Here is a 20,017-nt window from a genome sequence, read left to right as displayed (position 1 = left end):
AGCATAGAACGCAACCAAAAAGGGGCTTCTGTCTTTCTTGGGAACAACATTGCTTTGAGCTTCAACAATGTTTTTTTTGGTTCTTAAATTTGTCCATTCTTGTACATATTTTTATGCCAAGAACTGCAGTATACTTTTACCAGGGCTGTGAATAATTCTGTCATTATTGAGTAGTGGGGGATGAGTTTTTCTTTTTTTTTAATGACAATTTGTCAAAACACTTTCTTTTTTGATTTTTACTATCTACAACAGGACAATCAGAAACCCAACCAAAAGCCATCTGCATCTAAAAACAAGATTTCCAAGCTAACAGGAAAATTCTGTTAGTGTCTTTTCTCAAGAACAATCTGAGTTATTGAAGCTCACAGAGTTCAGTTTTTTCATTGTTTAAAATGTTATTACTATTTTTCTGTTCTCTTAGCTTCACACGCCGTTGCACATCTTTCAGTTTGAGATGATGCCATACTGGTTAAAATAAGAGAAAAGGTCCCTTAAAACAATCAAAAGTAGTGTTTTTGTGTGATATTGGCCTATACAATATTTTAACAATATCACGTGAGAGGGAGAGATGTTGTACCGAATATCATCACAGCTGTGATTTGGTCGTAGCCGCAGATAATCACAGCCGTTCTGATATTCAGTATAACATCACAACCTCGAGTGTAATATTGCTTTTATACAAGTTACACAAGCAGCAAATAGAAAAAGTAACAGTCAACAACAGATTATTTTTTTCTCCACCAACTCAACTAGTTCCACAACTTAATTGAAACTGGACTTTTGTTGCCGAGCAACCCAAACATTCTCCTGCACTCTGTGTCTACGGGTCACCACAGATCAGCTGTTTTTATCATGAACATTTATCTGTATGTTTTAATTTATCACCAACTAATTAAACAGGAGTGTGCTGTGTGATTCAGAGGTACCAGCCTGATCAATTTGGACACACACGGTCTGCTGTAATGTTAACAGTAACAACAGTAACAGTATTCAGAACTGGCTGAAGCAGAGTGATACACACAGTTAAAGGTCCAAGTGATGTTGTTATAAGCACTCATGCAATGCCTCTTATCCAATCAGATTACTTGGTCGGAACTAACTGTTGTATAAACTTGATTATGCCCCCTCACAGTATAATTTGGCAGACCTTTAGTCTCACATCTTCTGTGCTTCTTCTGCTAATGACTGACCTCTGTGATGAAGGTCACCGGGTCTCTACGTCTTTAAGCAAGTTTTGCTCTGTTGAAACTTGTGTTTCTGTTTTATTTCATGCTGAACCCTTTTGTACGTGAACTGCACTTTAAATACACGTCTTAAAAGTTCATGTGTTGTCATGTCCATGAAATACTGAACATCATGTCCTCTCAATGCCTTTTGATTTCCATCAGAATTAAAATGCTATACGTAAATGTTATTTGCCACCAAGAAGTGTTACTTCAGTCATAAGATATTTACAGGAAGATGTTATAGTTATCAATAAAGTTACACGAGCATAATTGTTACAGTGTCTTCACAAGTGAATGTCAAATTTCAATGTCCTATATTTGTTTCGTTTTTTACTTCTGAAGCCATTTTAGTGAATATTTGGCAACCTCACAACATTATTTTTCTTGCTCTGTGGATAACTACCAAGTAAGAAGAGTCATAATAACATTGTAACCAGAGACTGGGTTAATGAGCAACTACACATATGTTTACGTTCTGCACAAGCTGCCCCAATGTCCGCTGTATGTTTCGGTTCAAACTAAGGGAACTGCATCATCAGCGTATTGGAGGATTCTAGTCCTGAACTCATCGAAACAAACAAAAAATCTTAAACAAAATCCATAGTATAGCACCTCATTGGTGGAGTCCAGTGCAGAACATGCTTGTGGTGTTGCAAAAAATATAAACACAGCTTGCTCAAGAGAGCTAGCAAGAGCCCCTTCTTGTCAGTACAACAACACACCGAGAGGGTAACCGTCATAAACCTTCCCCAAGTCCACGCAAAGATTAAGGCCAGATCAGCAAGCTCCTAAGACCACTCCAGTATTCTAGCAGGACCAAGAGCTTGTCTACAGTGAGCAAGGCAGAATCTGCATTGATCAGGACCTCCTGGGCATTCAGTATCCAAAAAGATGTTTATTTAGGAAGAAACTGACCCAACCAAGCCTTTGAGCTTCCTTCAGTTTGGAGACTTCCATTGCTTCTGATGTACAACAGTGGGCTCTTGGGTTTCCACTGCAACCATCACCAATGGCATTCTGGCCATTATTCCAAAGTGAGACATTTCTGCAAGGAAGGCATTGAACCTGGCCTCATCAGTGCATTGACATTTTCTGTGGTCTGACTATGGAAAGGAACATGAGACAGATATTCCCAGTTCATCATCAGTCTTTGGTCCAAGGTGAACAATGTACAACCATAACTCAATGCTAAAGTTGTGTACTTTTTGACTAGCACAGAAGTCCATAAACCCAGAAGTCCCCAAGCAAATATCTTGAGTGTCCAAGGTGACACCCTACATAGGACCCCAACCAAAGACTTCATGTGGTTGAATATGACCAAGTAATGTTTGCTGTTAACGTACAAAAAGCGCTACGACCCTTTATCTTTGCAGGATGCACTCATAAAGATTCAACCCTGTCATTTTTTAGTGAAAACTCCAACACAGCAAAGTTCAGCTGACGACCAAACCAGCTCTGGCACTGGGCAAGTCCGGAAAAGGAGAGAATCCCACTCTTGCCAAGGCGCATGGCATTTTTGGTCATGGTTGGCATTGCAGCATCATGACAAGTTCAAATGGCCAAACTTCATTACATTTGACAAGAAGCCAATGTATCGCCAAACAGGATGTTGGTTTTCCCCAAATATGATGGCAATCATAAGCATTATTCAGAGTCCATAAGCATTATTGTCACTTACTGTGTGTATTTTCATTACAAATGTATAATGACCTTTTTTAGGTAATATTTTTGCTGGGAAAATATTTACATTCACATATTGTTTGATTGTTCATTCAAATAAATGAATGAGCACATGTTACATTTTCACAGCTGCTGAATGATACTACAAGAATCCTATGGTTAGTAATCTGTGCCCATTTAAAATAAAAACTTCTTCAGCATTTTCATTGCACATTTTAGAGAAATACATATATTTTGACATGAAGTTGCAGATCCCTCTTATTTTCTTTATTATATCAAACATTTGGTTTGTTATCTGCATGTGGCTGATTGGTTTCTTCCATCTGGACATCATCCTAAACCCTTTTTGTTTGTAATAGGCATGTAATCAATATGGCTGCTTGACACACGCTAAAGAGGCTAGCTGTAAGATTTTCTGACATGATACACTTCCTGTTTCACTTTCTTTTTAGTTACTTCTTGGTCAATCCCTGCTGTTTAACCAACTCTACATCCTGTAATGAGAGCATCTGCTGTTTTTATACATCTGATCATCATGCTGTGCAGTCTGTCATTAATGGTCATATTTAGCTTACATTTAGTGTACTACTTTCTTTTTCCAAAGTGCAACAAGGATGAATAGAGTGAGCCAAGGTATGGAAGTGAATGATTATGCATGATGTTAAATAATGCATTGAACACGGTCGTGTCCTTGCTGACATTGTGCCCTCTGAATGAAAGCCAAGTAGTGGAGTGTTTCCAAATGACTGCATTGGGACCGCATGGTTATGACCTCTGCAGTACATCTCACTGTAGGACTTGACTGTAGACTGTGTGATTGCAACAAGATGGTTTGATGCTACTTCACTTCATTCTGTGTGAGGTTTTATTATTGGCAACACGTTATCTACAAGCACACGTGTTAATGCACTGTAGAACCACAGCCCTTAAGTCATGCTGATGAAAATGCATGACGGTGGACTTTGCCAAGTGGATGAATCACCAGCGATATTATGCCAAACTATCCATTTCCTTCTATAAGACAAGAAAGTTGCATCAAGCCAAAAGCCTGAAGCCCCTCAAAGAGATACGTGGTGGTATTAATGTGAAGAATTCGTTTCTAATTTTGGACATTGAAGGATAAAAATGGAGTGTGTTTAATTGTTGACCTGCATGTCTGCTGACCCGACAAAACAGCATGCTTCAATGGCAGTATGGTATATTGGAAGAAGTGTGGTAAAAAGTGGGATCATGGGACATTGAGTCATACTTACCTGCCATTAAACACACCTCTCTTTAAGCATTTTTATATCATGTCAGAATTTCTTTCTATAAAATCAAACATCTTCCCAATGTTTTGTGTGCACTTCAAACAAACACTGACGTCCGTGTAGCATTAACCGTCTCATGTCCCTCCTCTTTGTCTCTATATGATTTTGGCTCTTTCTCAGAAAAGACATGGTTTACAGATGAGCCGGAAAATACCCACCTGAGGACCATACACATCAAGCCTGTGAATACTCTCGCCGTCAACCACATCAGTCAGTATAAGTCCACAAACAGCTTGATTCCACCCATCAGAGAGGCAGAAGACGAGTGCTGATCCGCGGACGGACACCTGAACGCTCCCGAAAGACTTTTACGTGCAGGTGTCGGGACTGTGAATCTGGATACAAAAGACTAATCATAGTGCTTTCCTCATTCAAATGCAGCAAGCTTATTGTACATGCAAACTTATATGAAATATACATAAAGACAATCATAATCAAATGTCGCAACATCTAAGCTATTAGTTTGTACAGCTATCGTTCAGCGGTGACCAGACTCCATGACGCTTTTGTTCCATTGTGGGGAATGAGGGTCACTTAAGGGGAAACAGCAATGTAAAAATTATAACTGCCACTAAAAGAGGGTATTATTATGATAACTGGAAGTTTTGCAATTGTAAAAGTTGCCTTTTTAGCTGTTTATGAACAACAACTACTACTGCATTTACTTTCTCTGTACAGTATGTTAAAATGTGTATTTTACATCCAGCTGCGATCCCACCACAATGGCACGGTTAGTGACTGACTCTCAGTGACTCCTTTGCCATTTGGAAGCTAATTCACAACATTTGTGATGGTTAAGACGGCCAGTGTCCATGTGTAAATGGCATTCGGCTCCAGCCTTATCTCTACCCATTTATATCCGTCTTATCTCTGCCTTTTTGACTCGTTTGTTATCAGTGTTTTCATGTTGCTGTTCGGTTGCAATGTCCAAAACCCCAGAACGTAAAGCTTTTAAAAATCGCAGAAATTTCTCCAGGGGCAAAACATCATGAACATACCTTTAATTTAAACAATAGCCAAATATGATAGAGCTGTTTTACCGTCAACATAAGAATATAAGAGCTGTTACTTTTCTGAAGACAAAGCCAAATACTATGATACAGCATGGCGCCATTCATTAGATGTTAAATGTTAAAGCCACATATCGCATGACGTGGGCACCTTTAAGTCCTCCTTTGGCTGTAAGCACTGCCTGACACAGGATTGTCTTGGAGGCGCTTGTTGGAACTCCATGACCAATCTTAATGCCATAATCAGACATAATCATGCTTCATGAAAAACAGCTCTATCATATGAACGTTTTTTTTGGCTACTTTTATGCTGTTGGTGATCAATATCTGAAAAATTTACACACACAAATCACTGTCAGTTTGCGTGTAAGGCCAGAGTTAAGAGTGGTTATTAATCCTTATTTCGATAATACAACATAGCTATATCGGCACTTTACTTTGAAAATCACTAAAGGGGAAAGAAAAGGTAGAGAACAACAAAACAAGCGATCCATTAAATCCTGAATCCATTCATTTAGACTCATGTCGGATGTGAACAGAGAGAGGTTGTGACATTTTTACTGGCACAGAGAACATCCAAGCCATCGTCCCTCAGTGCCAGTGATGTGCCAGGCAGTGCTGAAGCCAACGGAGGACTCCACAAGACCCACTGCTGCGAGAAGAGGCTTCTACTTCAACCGGATTTTAAGCTCATTTGTCTTCGTACTTTACTGTTTGCTTCCGAGCTCAGAGACCTTTATTTTGAAAAGCCGGCCTTTGAATGTCTTCATTCGAGGCCGTAATTCCCTGGAGATAACGAGAACTGTTTAATAATTTGAAGTCTTAAACTATTTTTATGTTACCCATTGTGTAAAGCAGAGCCTGATGTTATGTACTCTGTAAAGCTAAATGTAAAATATTTCTTTCTAGCGTGTTCTTGTGTGACGGATATTCTCGTCTGTGGGGTTGAGAGACATTTCGCATTGTGGTCTAGTTTGTATTATTTTGTGATTTTTTTTAGCACATTATTGTGGATACAATGACAGTGCTAAGTTGATTTTTCTGACTATGTCATAACACCCTCTAATAAATACGGTTTATTGTCTTGTACAAATAGGCTTGTACATAAAATTGTACATGATTTCATTTTGTATTTTCACAAATTAAAAGCTGATGTATTGTGTTCTTCAACATGTTGCATCGTATATTTTCTTAGAAGTTACTGCCTCTGAATGTTAAGACATGATGCCGACATAAAACATCACTACAAAGCAGCTTCATGTGACACAGGACATCTCATTGCATGCTCTGGATAGCGGCCGATAAAAACACTCTCCATATCCTCACCTTGGATATAGAGAGGGCCCATCATGTTGCTTGTTAATGATTTTACACACTGCGGCGCTGTGGGAGACTGTCAGCATGCCAATAATATTTACAGACTAACACCTCGCAGAGAGGCCGATCTATTCCCTGATCTCCCCGCCAGCGGCAGTGTCACCTTCTCAGTAAACAAACACATGAAGCCATTACACCCTAAAACACTGTAAATACTGTTAGAAGGAAATCTGTGCTCACTTTACACATTTTAAATAAAGGTTCAAATCATGATAGCAGCTATCTCAACCATTTAGTTTAATTATAACAGTATCACAGAGAATTGGATCTCAATGATTACTGCAAATTTCTATGTCCAGAGATCTTAAACTGTAATCCAAAGGAAAATCAAAGGGTGGAACTGGTATACTGAATTATGGTTTTGTCAACCAATAGCTCAGGGATGTAAAAAAACCTAAGATAATTTGAAAAAAAAAGGAAAAAGTTATCAGATAGAAGAATATATGTCCACATACTGTGTATAGGAGGACATTTTCATACAGGCTTTGGGGTTACTTTGGAGAAGTAAAGGACATTTGAAACCACTGTTCCATCTGAACTCTTTGTCAGATTAGCTTAGTTAGTAAGCTAGCTAGCTAACTAGAGGGTCAGAGAAAGGCAGCGTTCGGTAGTAACGTTGCTACAAATAGCGCCATTAGTAGTTTAACTACATTTCTCAACTGCAAATTTTTTTCCTAAAATGTGGCTATGGAGCAAAGTGAGCCAAATAATGTGCAATATATTGAGCCAGTTGTTCAACTTACATTAAGGCAATGAAGCTAAGTCAGCGTAGTTGGCCATATTATTTGCTTGAAATGTATGTAAATAAAGCTTAGAAAGCTTAAAATAGTTCAGTGTGAAAGAAAATAGCTTTGATGTAGCAAGCTAGTTTTGCCTTCTTGCTGTAGATTAGCTTGCTACATTAGCAGTAGCTTTAGTGTAGTGAAGCTAATTAATGTTAATGTAGAGTAACTGGTAGCTTAGCTCACTACATTTTAAAAATAGCATGCCCAACACTGGAGATAAGTAGCAAGGCTAGCCTATTGATTTGTAAAGGGGGAGGTTATCATAGATCTTTAAGGTGAAGGAGGGTCAAATAAGGACTGTTCGCTAGCTGTCTAATTTGCCACCAGAGAAACAGCAACACAAAGTGCCCGGAGAAAGTACAACGGGACTCTAGAACTTTAGAAAACTAACACATACAGTCAACCATGTGAGTAAAAGTAAAAAGATATAAGTATGAGTTAACTCGCGATTAGATGTTTATTTGTATGTTAGATTAGTTATTAAAATGTAGCATGTTAGCTCATGTCCATTCTTAAATACTGTACATTTCTGCCCACAACACAAAATTAAATGTCAAACTGCAGGAACTACACGTAGCTAGCATAGACTGTATAAAAAATGGACGACATGACAGCTCCCTTTAAGTGAAGCCAAAGTATCTCTATCGCCCCCTGCTGACTGGCTGCAGTATAGGTCATAAAGCCCGCCTCCTCCATGTTAACAGATGGCACATGAGTCAAACTATAAAATCAAAATACACGGCAAATAGATGTTTCTCAAACATGGCTTCTGTCATTAAAGTGAGTTCTCATCATACTGATTTATGGCCAAGTGTTCATTTTTCTGACAAGTTTAATTTTAATTAGTTATTTGATGTTGAAAAAAGGATGATTGACAGCTCTGTGGGAGCAGAGTAGAGGAGGAACAGTGAGAGATGTAACTAAAACAATCACGAGTCAGTGAAGTTTCCATATCTGTGAACGTCTGCTTCAGACCAACACAAGAAGCTGTCCTGCTGTTGAATGAGGCGACATGAGGGTAAGTTAAATGTGTTATGGTTAGCGGGAAGGGGCAGGACGTCAATATATTTTGGTTTCGAGAGGAGGTGGAGACACATCTTCCATCTTTATGTACAGTCATTGGTAGCCCAGATTCTGGGCTGTGCATGTACACACACAGACACACACACACACTCAGAAATCCACGGTCCCCTCTGAGCACATCTCCTGCCCAGCTGCACAGGCTTGGCTGGTGATGATAGTTTCCATGACAATACGGCACTCCAAGTGCATCAATGCCAGCCCGGATAAACAGTGATCCTTTACCAAAACAAGGGGGTCATTACGGCAGCTTGTCAAATCAATGTTGAGAGTGTCCTCGCTGATTAAGGCGTCCCCTCTCAGTCCTGACACAGTGTCAATACTGGCTGGCCTGTGGCGGCACACTCCCATGATTGGACTGAAATGCCTATCAGTCAGGCAGCTGAGCTGGACTAATGATTCCCTGTGCTGCCTATTAGAGTGACATGACAATTTAATCCTGTGGGCCCGGCAAGGAAAAAGTGACCTTGGTGCTTTATATTGAGGCTGAGGTAAATTGACAAGAGCAGATAAATCTTTACCTTGGGCTATTAACAGAATTAAAGAACAACAACAAAGGTAAAAGGCTCTATTTCTTCTTCTGTTTGCCTGTGACTGTCACGAATGTGTAGAAAAACCCCTTTAATTTAAGAATAATCTGGCTAAAAAACAACAAAAAGACATCATTAAACTTCTGTATTTCCACCACGATTGATCCAAAGCTCAGAACAAAGAGGCAGAGGTTGAATTCTTCTCTGCTTTCCTGTCAAGCAGGAATATTGAAAGTGGATATAGCTGGAAGCCCGAGGTTTTTCAGATGTTCAAAGCCATTCCAGCGTGGCCCCGGGGCACGGTATATTGCCTTGGACATCTATCTTAAGGCTATGAGAACATTGTCTACATGGTTGGAAGAAGGCCATGTGTTTACACAGATGTTTCAAGCTTTTAGCACACAGATCTTCCTGTAGCGCGGCACACCACCATCTTTTGCGCCAAGGGCCATATACATTTTGCATTAGTTTACCCTTTGATACAGAAATGAAGGAGGGCAGGAGGGCGGCGGGGCTTACACGCAGTGTCTGCATGAAAGTTTCAGCATTTAACATTTTCCTCATTAGGACATAATTTTTCAATAGTCTCTGCGAGGTAACATGCACACAGAGAGACACCTTTTCCCTCTCCACATTTCTGCAGGAGAAACAGAAAACAAATGACCAAAGAGGAGAATTTCATCCCTTTTTGTGAGGACAGATCGTCAGCACTGGGAGGCAATTTGCCTGTGAGGCACAGCTGCTGCGCTGACCCTTTATGTTCCCTGTAAAGGTCAACATTTCCTTTTCTTTTGTTTCACTCCATGCATGCATAAATCAAAGCTCTTGGCTATTTCCATCTTTGAAGTGGGGACTACGGCTCATCAAAAGCAAAATATAACCTGCATGTTAAAGGATATAGCTACTTTAATGTGCTGTAAAGGTTGTTACGGGGCAAATGTTTGGGTGAATTACAAAATGTTGAACGTGGGCTGGTTAACATAATAAATGCTCGCAGGAAAGTATCAGCACTTTGTTATGCTAAATTGTAATTTTACACATTAAAAACACCCATTTTTTTCACGTCTGTGCACGGAAATTAGCAGTAACAAACAGCAAACAGATGGCACCATCCCACAACATCACTCCTCAGCCCAAGTTGTAAACATGATTTACAATTTGCAAGATATTATTTAGCGTGATTCATGTTTCTGTCAGTCCCACACTGGAGGTTAATAGAAATGCCAGCACGCTCGCTGATTTACTTAGTAAAATTTTCATTCCAAGGTTCAGGTTGAGAAGATTGGAGTCAGAGAGAGTTACAGGATTCATGCATTATGCAGAAGAAGCTGACACGACCTTCAGCCATCACAGTCGTCTCGATATATCACAGTGGGCTTGACCCTCCCAAGGCCGGAAGGAGGGTTTGATATATTTAACCACTGCTGCCGTTAAATTACTCACATTCTTTAAGAGCTGCAGATACAGCTAGTATCACAGCGGCGATATCGTTTTGATTAAAAGTGTTTGTATTTGCTTTTTACTGCAGGTGATGCTTCTGCAATAAGGTAGAAATCCAAAGCAAACTAAATCATCCTATAAATCTCCTGCACGGCCCTCCTGATTTTATGCCTCCCATTATGGCGGCACCATATGTCGGCCATATGTAGAAATAAAGCGGAAAGTCTGCTCCTGCTGTTTGATACTGAACACATCATAAAGTGATAGGAAATAAAGTGCTGTTTTAGAGGGTGAGGTCCATTTTAATATAATTGGCTTTAGAATTATTTATGACATTAATTGCCACATTATCGACTGGCTGTCAGCTCCTTGGGCCTGCAGTCCATTCTTCTTCACAAAGAGCGCCAGCTCAGCCTAAAGTCCACTGACAAGCTAATTATACCATCTTCCCTCTCAGTGATAAATGTCACTAATGTGTATCTGGCCCAGAAATAAGACTCCGCAGTCACCTCAGCCGAGAGAGTCTCCCACTGCAGCCAGGATCTTTAGAGACGGACGCGTCGCTCTGCTTCTGAATCAACTTATCTTAAAGAAATCAAACTTACAGCTGGGAATTTTGCCATAGTAAGGCTGTGTTAAATCTAATAAGCACACAGACACTTAAATGTACATCTCTTAATGCTTAAGGCGACAGTATGCTTCATCAGAACGGCTTGTCGAATGATGGACACAGCTTTACAGGCCCTCTAACCTCACCTTTCCGACATCAGACTGGGGGAGCAGTGCGACATTTGCTGTTAACTTCACACCCTCTTCACACAGGCCAGCTGTGAAGGGGAGGAAAAGGAGCCAGTACATAAAAGCATGTCTGTCACGAAAACAAAAAGATGTTTAAAATGTGCAAATGGAGGGATTGGCATTAAAAGCAAAAATACTATTTGATATTCACTGGGAACTATTGGACTATTATTGGAAGATCTCCATCTCTCTGTGTGCGCAAATACATGCTTACATAAGGAGAGAGAGAGAGACTCTGATTTACTTTTTAACAACGCTGTTGATTTTAGTGTCATGTCAAAGTGTGTACCGCAAAAACTCCTATAAAACATGGGGTATAATAATCTGTGCCTCTTCCCTACATACACAGACATGGCTCATTTCTCTTACGGTGAGGTCATGCTGTTGTTGTAGACTTGCTAGTTTTACCTGAAAAATGTTCCCTTTATTTCTCTGAGGACTTCTACACAGAACTCTGACGGCGTTTTACCGGCACCTGGTTCTAATGCTGTCTTATTCTTGTTATTTTTAGGGGGCTTTTTATGCCTTTATTTCAGAGAGAGGACAGTAGATAGTGGCGGAAATGGGGGAAGAGAGAGTGGGAACAACACGTGGCAAAGGGCCGAGGGCAAGAGTTGAACCCGGGGTCGCCGCATCGAGGACTATAGCTCCTCTATATGGTCATCAATTTAACCGCTGAGCCAAACCGCCGCCCTTCTCTCCTTATTTAATAGTTGGAAAGCTGCTAGCAAACAGCTTTCAGATGCTCTACAGACACCGTCTGGGAGTGGTACCGCATTACGACCAGGCGCTGGTAAAAACTATGGAAAATTATATTTTTAAGACGAGATAATAGTCGCTTGGACTTTTACATTTTCTATAAATTAATGATTATTTGAATATCCAAAATTAATGACCCATCCCTTCTACGGAGTTAGAGTTAGGGGGCATGGGCCTACAGGCCATCGTTAATGGTCAACCCTGACGTACCTCCTACAGTTATGCCCTACCCAAGTGCTACAAACTGTTGGCTAGTATGTTTGCGTACAACTCACAGAGCTGAACGTTTGTTTGTGAGGCAGTAGTCCAAAGTCCAAAAAAAGTCCAATGATTGATTCTAAAACTGGAAAATATCCCCCACATGTCCCACGTTTGAACTAAAAAAAATGCAACATTTGGAATAATGATGGAAAATAAGGATGCATTCAAACAATATTTTTAGGATTGCTCAACAGAAATTACACACAAACTAGTTTTTTCCAGAATAACCCGGCTCTTACTCTGTAATGTAGCTGCATTAGTTATATATGACTGACGAGTACAGACTTGATAATATATTCTATTCTTTACAAGGTTCATAGAAAAGAGATTATTTCACTCACCCCGATGTTTTGACGAGAGCGACGGCAACATCAAAAACAGCCTGCCTTCTCTCCGCCCCCAATATGTTTCCTTATGTTTCCCTTTTTAATGATGCTGTTTACATATTCAGACTTCACTTAGGATGAGGACAATGAGAGCTGACACATACCAAACTTGGTATGTCCCAGAGCCATCTTCAATGGCTGGGACGCTGTCAGCTCCACCTACGTCAGCCGCAGTGTCTCAATGGTAGCGCGACACATGTCACAAACTTTTACATGTCTGCTCTTTTCAGCAGAGCGCCGCTGCAGCCCAAAATATGGCTTTTTATGTGGATTAATGTGCGTATGAAGACCGGTCGGAGCACAAGCAAGGTTTGATGCAATATTGGTTTAATGTAAAGTAGGAAAATGGTGCTTTTTATGCTTCTGAGGCGCTCTGGATCGATAAACTCCAATATTCCTGACACATAAGCGCTTCATCTTTTTTTATTATCTGATAAATTCCTGATAATTGATGGAATAATAACCAAAACTCAGCCCTGCACTGGGATGTTTGAGGAAAAGCCACCTCTAGTAATTGTGTGCGAGCAGACGCACATCCGACCTTTGACCTTCTTTGATCAGCAGTTTTGGCAAGGCAATCCATCATGGTGCTCTTACTGTCAGAAGAGGTGCCTGGCTGCAGCTGTGTGTCACCGGCTAAGAGGGGCTGCTTAAAGGCAATCATGTCAGCCTCCACGCGACTGCTCAGACTCGCAGATTGAAGGAGGACTTGACAGGGCCAGAAGAGTCAGCTGAAGACACTGGAGGGCTGTGTCTGATTGCTCCACGGACACAGAGTGATGGCTGATTTTATCCTCTGCTAACAACACGCTGAAGGAACTAGAAAATCAACAAATTAATGCCCGAGAATTTAGCTTGGTAGATACACATAATAGGTCCTCCGTATGAGGAAAAAACTACAAAGAATCTGTTGTTTTTTTAAAGTTTAACCCATTTTTTCTTCCCAAATCCGCCTTTTAAACAGGAAAGAATCTATATTCATGTAAAGCCGCTCTGTTAAACGATACACAAAGACAGGATATGAACGATGCTTCAAGTCTGACCTTCAAAATATGTCCCTGCCTCAGGACAATGTCTAGACAGACAGATTGAGTCCTCTTTAAAGGGATCACTGGCTGAACAGAGTAAGCTGCGGAGACATGACTTTAACATAAACTTTGCAATTATAAGTAATGTGTCATGCTGGAATTGTTTTACGGATTTTTCCCCTGGTTAAGTTAAAGCTTTTCTTAAGCTGCTTTCCCACTGGTCAAAAAACTCGCTAACACACAGCTTTTTTGCTTAGTGGGAAATGTTACAGTCAGCATTCAGACCCGGGTCCAATGGCTTCGCAGTAGAGCCGGGTAATTACCGCCTTGGCTCCGATCGGCATTGATGGGAACACAAAACCTGTGTCGACACGCTAATCTCCGCCCCCTTTCCGGCGCCATGCTAGCTCTGTCGGTAACATCTCAGCTCCAAGCAGCGTTCAAACATCATTCCAAATTTGTCGCCGGCGAGTTTGATAAACAGACTGAATGAGTAATAGATACAATAAAGACCTAACCACCGTAACATCTTCACTGTTTACTAACTGTCTCCGGCGCACTTGTGACGTCAGACGGTAACGCAGCAGAAAAGAGACCGATCGACAATCGGTCTGAAAAACCTGCGTCAACGTGCGGAGTATGACAGAAACACTCCAAAAAAACCAGGGGGGGATAAAATATATTTACACGCTCAGGAAAATTTGTTAGATGTAGGCATTTTGCCCGGGGCAGGAAAAGTATATTGTGTAGATTTAAACACTATAGATTTAGGAAAACTGGTGGGGTTTTCCTTCCTTGGCAGCAGGTTAGGCCCACAAAATGCCACTTGTCAGATCCAGCAGAATGTACACACATCCCGGTGTAAATAAGGGCGAGCAGTGAGTGATACTTCAGCTCCCCTTCCAATGACTTCCTGATGGGAAAGCAGACACCACTTTCACACACACACACACACACACACACACACACCGTGCGCATTAACGGTAAAACGGGCCCTGACTTTCAGACAAAGAAGCTGAGTGACGGCTTGCTGACTGCAGCTCCGAGTGTGCAATAACATGATGTGAAAGGACATTGTCAGGAGCCGCGGAGACGAGCCCGGATTGTACATAGTGACAGAAAACAGAGATGAGGACAGAGATACTGGTGCCATATTAGTGGCCGGCATATTCAAACACCCTCCTTGAGTCTGAGCAAACTTGACATCACCTCCAATGGCTTCAAAGTGTTCGCTCCCCACCACCAAACACCCCCCCCTTCTTCTTCTTCTTCTTCTTCTTACGTCTGCAGCCAGCGCTCCCCTCTGATGTGTCTCCAGACTCTCTCTCTCTCGTATGCAGAGAGTTACCAGCAGGCCCGTTCTGTCAGGACGGGGGGGAGAGGGGGCGCCGCGGCCTGCGGACACCCTCAGTCAATCTACATTTGGTCACCGCGCCGCGAAGTGTGCTCATTTTTTCCGATATCTGAGCTACTTGAGGTGATCCGAACACTGAAGTGTGAGGAGCTGTCACCTTGCATCAGCGGATGATGTACGGCTCCTGATATGCTAAGAGGGGGGAGGATGGGGGAGCAGGCGGGGGTGATTTTTCCTCCTTCTGATAGGCTGAGAGGACACAGGGGACCCTATAAGAGAAGAGGGGGGAATGTATGCCACTGTGTCCGCCTTGGGAGGAGAGGTCGGTGGGAGAGGAGGCAGCTCATCAGCCGGCCTCCTGCAGTCTGAGGACAGATTGATGCTGTGGGGGCCAACATGGAGAAAATATCTTAATGATGTATCAAAACATCAGCGAGCAGAGAGAAGCTCAGAGTACTGATTCATAGTTTGAGGCATCTGTTTGGAGAAGCAAGCGAGAGTACCGACAAGGAAGCTAAGCTACGTACCATTGTGTCCTGGGTTTGGAGCAAAGCGTACTTTAGCCACTTAAAAAAAGTCTCACTGAAAAAATCAGTTTAAAGCTCCTGAGAGGAGCTGCTTATGAAACATTGACACTGATGCCTCTATATGAGCTACAAAAGTAAACCAGACCATCAGCGACAAGGCTGATTATTTCTATATAGTTATTTTTAATGCCTGTAATCACTGCCGGGGGGTAGGTGTCAGATGAGGTGATTAGCTTTGTGCTGCCAAATCCGCCTTTTTTTAAATATAAATTCACAGCAAGTGATATGTTTGACTGTCAAAAGAAAAAAAGATTCGATTTATTTTTTTAAGAAACACTTCTTACACATGTTCAGGACAAGATCAGCAAAGAAATAAGAGGTACCACTTTGTCCACAGGGGGCCCCAAAATCAAGTTCCTCACAGGAGTGTAATGGAGCATTTTCCCTGTTTCACCTTGACGTCAGCTATTCCTTTCCTTAAGCACAGTTTATCTCAACTGTACAAGTTCTCTGTTCCTATAAGCATGAATTAGCTGTTTTCAGAAAGTGTCCAAACTTGAAATCAAACTTTTTTTATGAATGATTTAAAATAAAACTTAACTACTGTGGCTCGCTACACAGAAAATATGCGACCTTACTTAAAGAAAAACACTGAGACAACTCTGGTGATCATAGCCAGTCGAGGCAGAGGGCTGTTCAACATGAGTCTGGTTCTGCTCAAGTTTTTCTGCCACTGCTGCCAAATGTTGCTAAGTACTGCCCATGGTGGATTCATGTCGGGTCTCTCTCTAAATAACATAAAAAAGTGTACGGTCTAAGCCTGCTCTTTTTGTGTCTTGAGATAACTTTGTAATGTTTTGGTGCTTTACAAATAAAATTTTATTGATTGATTTCTGATGAGATTATGTAAACCAACACCAGATCATCCAGCTAGACTCTTGCTGAAGAGCGCTGCTGTACCCGACCATCGGGAAAGACTGCACTTAAACAAATGAAATAACCCACCAAACAACCACAGAAGTCTCATCTGTAAAATGTATTTTCCTCTGTATACTCGGGTTAAAAAAAAAGGTTCCTCTTGTGTCCATCGTGAGCAGCATTTTATAGTTACTGTCATAGTCACTAATTTTGTTTTTGTTGTGTGTAGTATAAACCACCTACCAGAACAGCTGTTCTATTACAGTGCGAGGCTCGTGTAGGAATATAGAGCTGTTGTACGGTTAAAAAAAATAGTGCCAAACAAAGCTTAGCTTCTGTGTCGGAGCTCCAGCCGGCTTCTCCAAACAGGAAGTAGTAAACTCACTATTACCAATAAACCCCCAAAAACCCCTTAAAATATCCGAACTATCCCTTTAAGGCTCTGAACGGTGCTGTTTGTTTTAGCCCTACATTTCAGCTGGAAGGTGTCCTGTAAGCCTGCCCAGTGGCAGTGGAGGGCACCGCTGTTTGTTCTCTACAGGCCATTAACAGTTCACCCCACCTTCTCCAGCAGGGCAGCAGCTGGGGAGAGAGAAGATCTCACTGACACACACACAGAAAAAAAACATGGCCACAGGCGGGGAGGCTGGAGTACACGCTCTGAGTAAAGTTGGCAGCTGTGCAGGCTGTGTGTGATAAAGTGCAGCTCGCCGTAAATACACTCTGGGGCTCCCCGCACAGCTGGCGACCGTAGGTTACAGTTGTGAAAGATGGAGTGCAGGAAAGGGAGAGTGGGAGGATGAGACGGATGGGAGGAAAGCAGAGCGTGCATCTACACATCATCTGTCTGAGGTTGGAGAGGAGGGATCAGGGCCGAATAAGAACAAGGAAGATGAGGAGGAGGAGGAGGAGGAGGGTAAGAAAATGTTACTGTGTCAGGGCAAGAGAAGAAGAGAGCACACATCAGACATCCACGGGCATCTGTGAGACATTAGCGTGAAGGTATGGAAGCAATTTGGACACTATATACTGTGTGTACAGTATGTTGGTACATGAGAGCAAATAAAACTCTTCTCTGCATTTTGTAATCTTATCGTTGATGTTCTGATTCTATTTTTTCCTTTCCTGATACTGACTACTACTGACACCCAGACTCGATTATAGGCCGAGACTGAGTACGCCTCTTATACTAGTACAATTAAAAAAAATATAGATAAAAATGGTGGGAAAACGCTGACATTTTGCTCGCTCTGACTTACGGCAAAAATCCCGGCCAGCACCACACTGTTATTGTCACGCAATAATTTACCTGAAACCAGTTGATTTTTAGGGGCTAGTTTGTTACAGTGTCGGATCAGTGCGTTGGTGGGTGGCTGTGGCTCTCAATTGATTGGGGGTTCATCCTTGGGCAAGACACTGAACCCAGCATAGCAGCCTCTGCCATCAGGGTGTGAAAGGGTAAATGTGACATGTCGAAAAAAAGCGCTCTTACCATTTTACCATTCACTGGCAAACTTGCCCATACCAGATTTGACATTTTAGGTAGTATTGGAGGCCGATAATAGTACTGATATTGGTATCAGAACTACTTTATAAATGTTGTGTTTTAATGAGACCACTTTTATGTCTTACATAGTGAACTAAAGATGAGATCAAACAAACTTATATAAATCACATAACGTAAAATAGCCTACGGAAATGCGTGTATACAAGTTATTTCAACACTATTTCAATTTATTTTAATTTAAAACACATTCAAAACACACAAATTACAGCCTACCATATGTTTTTGCCATGTTGAGTTTGTAATCCTGCTAGCTACCGGTGCTGTAGCTAGCCAAAGCTGGCAGCCTACGGTAACGATTGTTGTGAGAGTGGCGGCTGCACTGGCGATCATGACGGTGCATGTCCGTCACGAAGCGCTAGACACAATCAAGTTATTTTTTCTTGCTTAAGACAGCGAGAAAAAAACTAAACAGCACTACGGCATATTGTAAATAGCAGGCATTGTAGCAGCAACAGTTTAATACGGAGGTTTGACCACAACACTTAACAACCGACAACTTTAGCCAGATTATAGCGCCATCGTCTGAGTAAAATACTGTAAGACAATAACGCACCTCTCTGCATTTTACACTAGTATATTAGTATATAGGACACAGCTCTCTTTTTAGATGGAAAAAATGTATTAAAAGTGTGTTTTACACACAGAATTGTACGGTACTTTATCTATTACCTCATGGAAGAAATAACAAATATACTCTAGCAAGCTCTGCAAATGTTTCAGGACGTCATTTAATTAACGTTTTTATACTTGAATGAACCTTTCAGAGTCATTAATGTGTCAACGGTTGACAAAGCTAAAGGGTGTGTCACTTAGCGTCGAGGCTAACTATCCTCTGTCTTTGTGGGTTCTTCTGTGACACTGAATAAACAGAGCACAGGTTTTAACAGTGTGCAGAAATCAATTGATAACTTCAATATACTTTTTTATAACTAATTTGGTTATGTGGAGCCTGGATTTCATTATGTGAGTAATATTTTATCTTAAGATAAGAGATGTAGGAATTCAGTCACACTGTATTTTTCTTACAAAAGTTATTTATGATCTGTTTAAATGTGTTACTCATCCATAATTAATGCAGACGGAGGCCTATAATTTGACATGTTTGACAAAATGAAATATATTGGAAATGTTCCATGAACATAACGGTGGTGAAAGCTGAAAAAAATCAGTGTTTACATTCAGTAAATATGTCATGGCTTGTTAAAATGCAGGCTAAACGGTCTGACATTACTAGGGAATGTAATACATAATGAAGTGTTACTTTGGCCTGCACATTTTTAATAAACTGCTCATATTTCATCCCATATTACCCAAAACAGCCATTATGAGTGGACTGAAGTAATAGTATAGATAATAAATCATTCATTTCCACTGTTGTTTTTGCTGATATCCTCCGTCTCCCAGAGGAAACATGGAGGCACGGCTGATAAAGTTATGCAGACATTTATTTTTCACTTGCAGTGATTTAGCGTGACTGTGCTTGTCACCATGATTTAGAGGCAGTGCAGTCTGCATTCTGTTTATTGTGACCAAACAAGTGCAGCGCCTGCACGCTTTCAACTTCGGGGTTATTGATTAAAGTTTTAAATGGTTGCCATATTACCCAGGGACTTCTGGGAGATTAATTTGCGTCGATGTTCATCTGTAATTCATTAGCCATTTAGACAGCTCAACCACAAGGACTCTGTCTTAAGAGAAAAGGCCATTTTTCACACAGAGGGAGCGTGAAGGCAAACGAGACGCTGCTTACGGTGACACGTAATAAATTTCAGGTTTTAAAGAGGGATTCAGTGCAGGAGTGAGGATGATTGTGTACGAGATTTAAGATTATTGTCTTGGTTATATCGCACATTAACTGTATGGTACAGACTCAATGGTTTTATTGTCCTTTTTTTGCAGTGGTTTTCATCTAGCAAACTGTAAAAAACAGGGCGAAAACAGTGAAACATCGAGCATACGAGCCAAGCAGAGACACAAGTGT

At 41.2% G+C, this 20,017-nt stretch overlaps 1 protein-coding gene across 1 annotated transcript in view; it reads left to right on the top strand.

Annotated features, from left to right (window-relative positions):
* Positions 1-6,396, top strand: part of LOC138593865 (calcium-activated potassium channel subunit alpha-1a-like) — a 103,092-nt gene extending 96,696 nt beyond the window's left edge. Inside the window, exons 31-32 of the mRNA XM_069664949.1 lie at positions 3,511-3,539; positions 4,337-6,396. Coding sequence (XP_069521050.1) covers positions 3,511-3,539; positions 4,337-4,488 — 181 coding nt within the window. The 3' untranslated portion in view covers positions 4,489-6,396. The remainder of the gene's footprint in view (positions 1-3,510; positions 3,540-4,336) is intronic.
* Positions 6,397-20,017: the final 13,621 nt, after the last annotated feature.

This window comes from Semicossyphus pulcher, unplaced genomic scaffold (genome assembly GCF_022749685.1).
Source record: "Semicossyphus pulcher isolate SPU_LCO1_2020_fin unplaced genomic scaffold, fSemPul1.0.p SCAF_16, whole genome shotgun sequence".
Taxonomy (NCBI): domain Eukaryota; kingdom Metazoa; phylum Chordata; class Actinopteri; order Labriformes; family Labridae; genus Semicossyphus; species Semicossyphus pulcher.
This window is presented reverse-complemented; position numbering and strand designations above follow the sequence as displayed.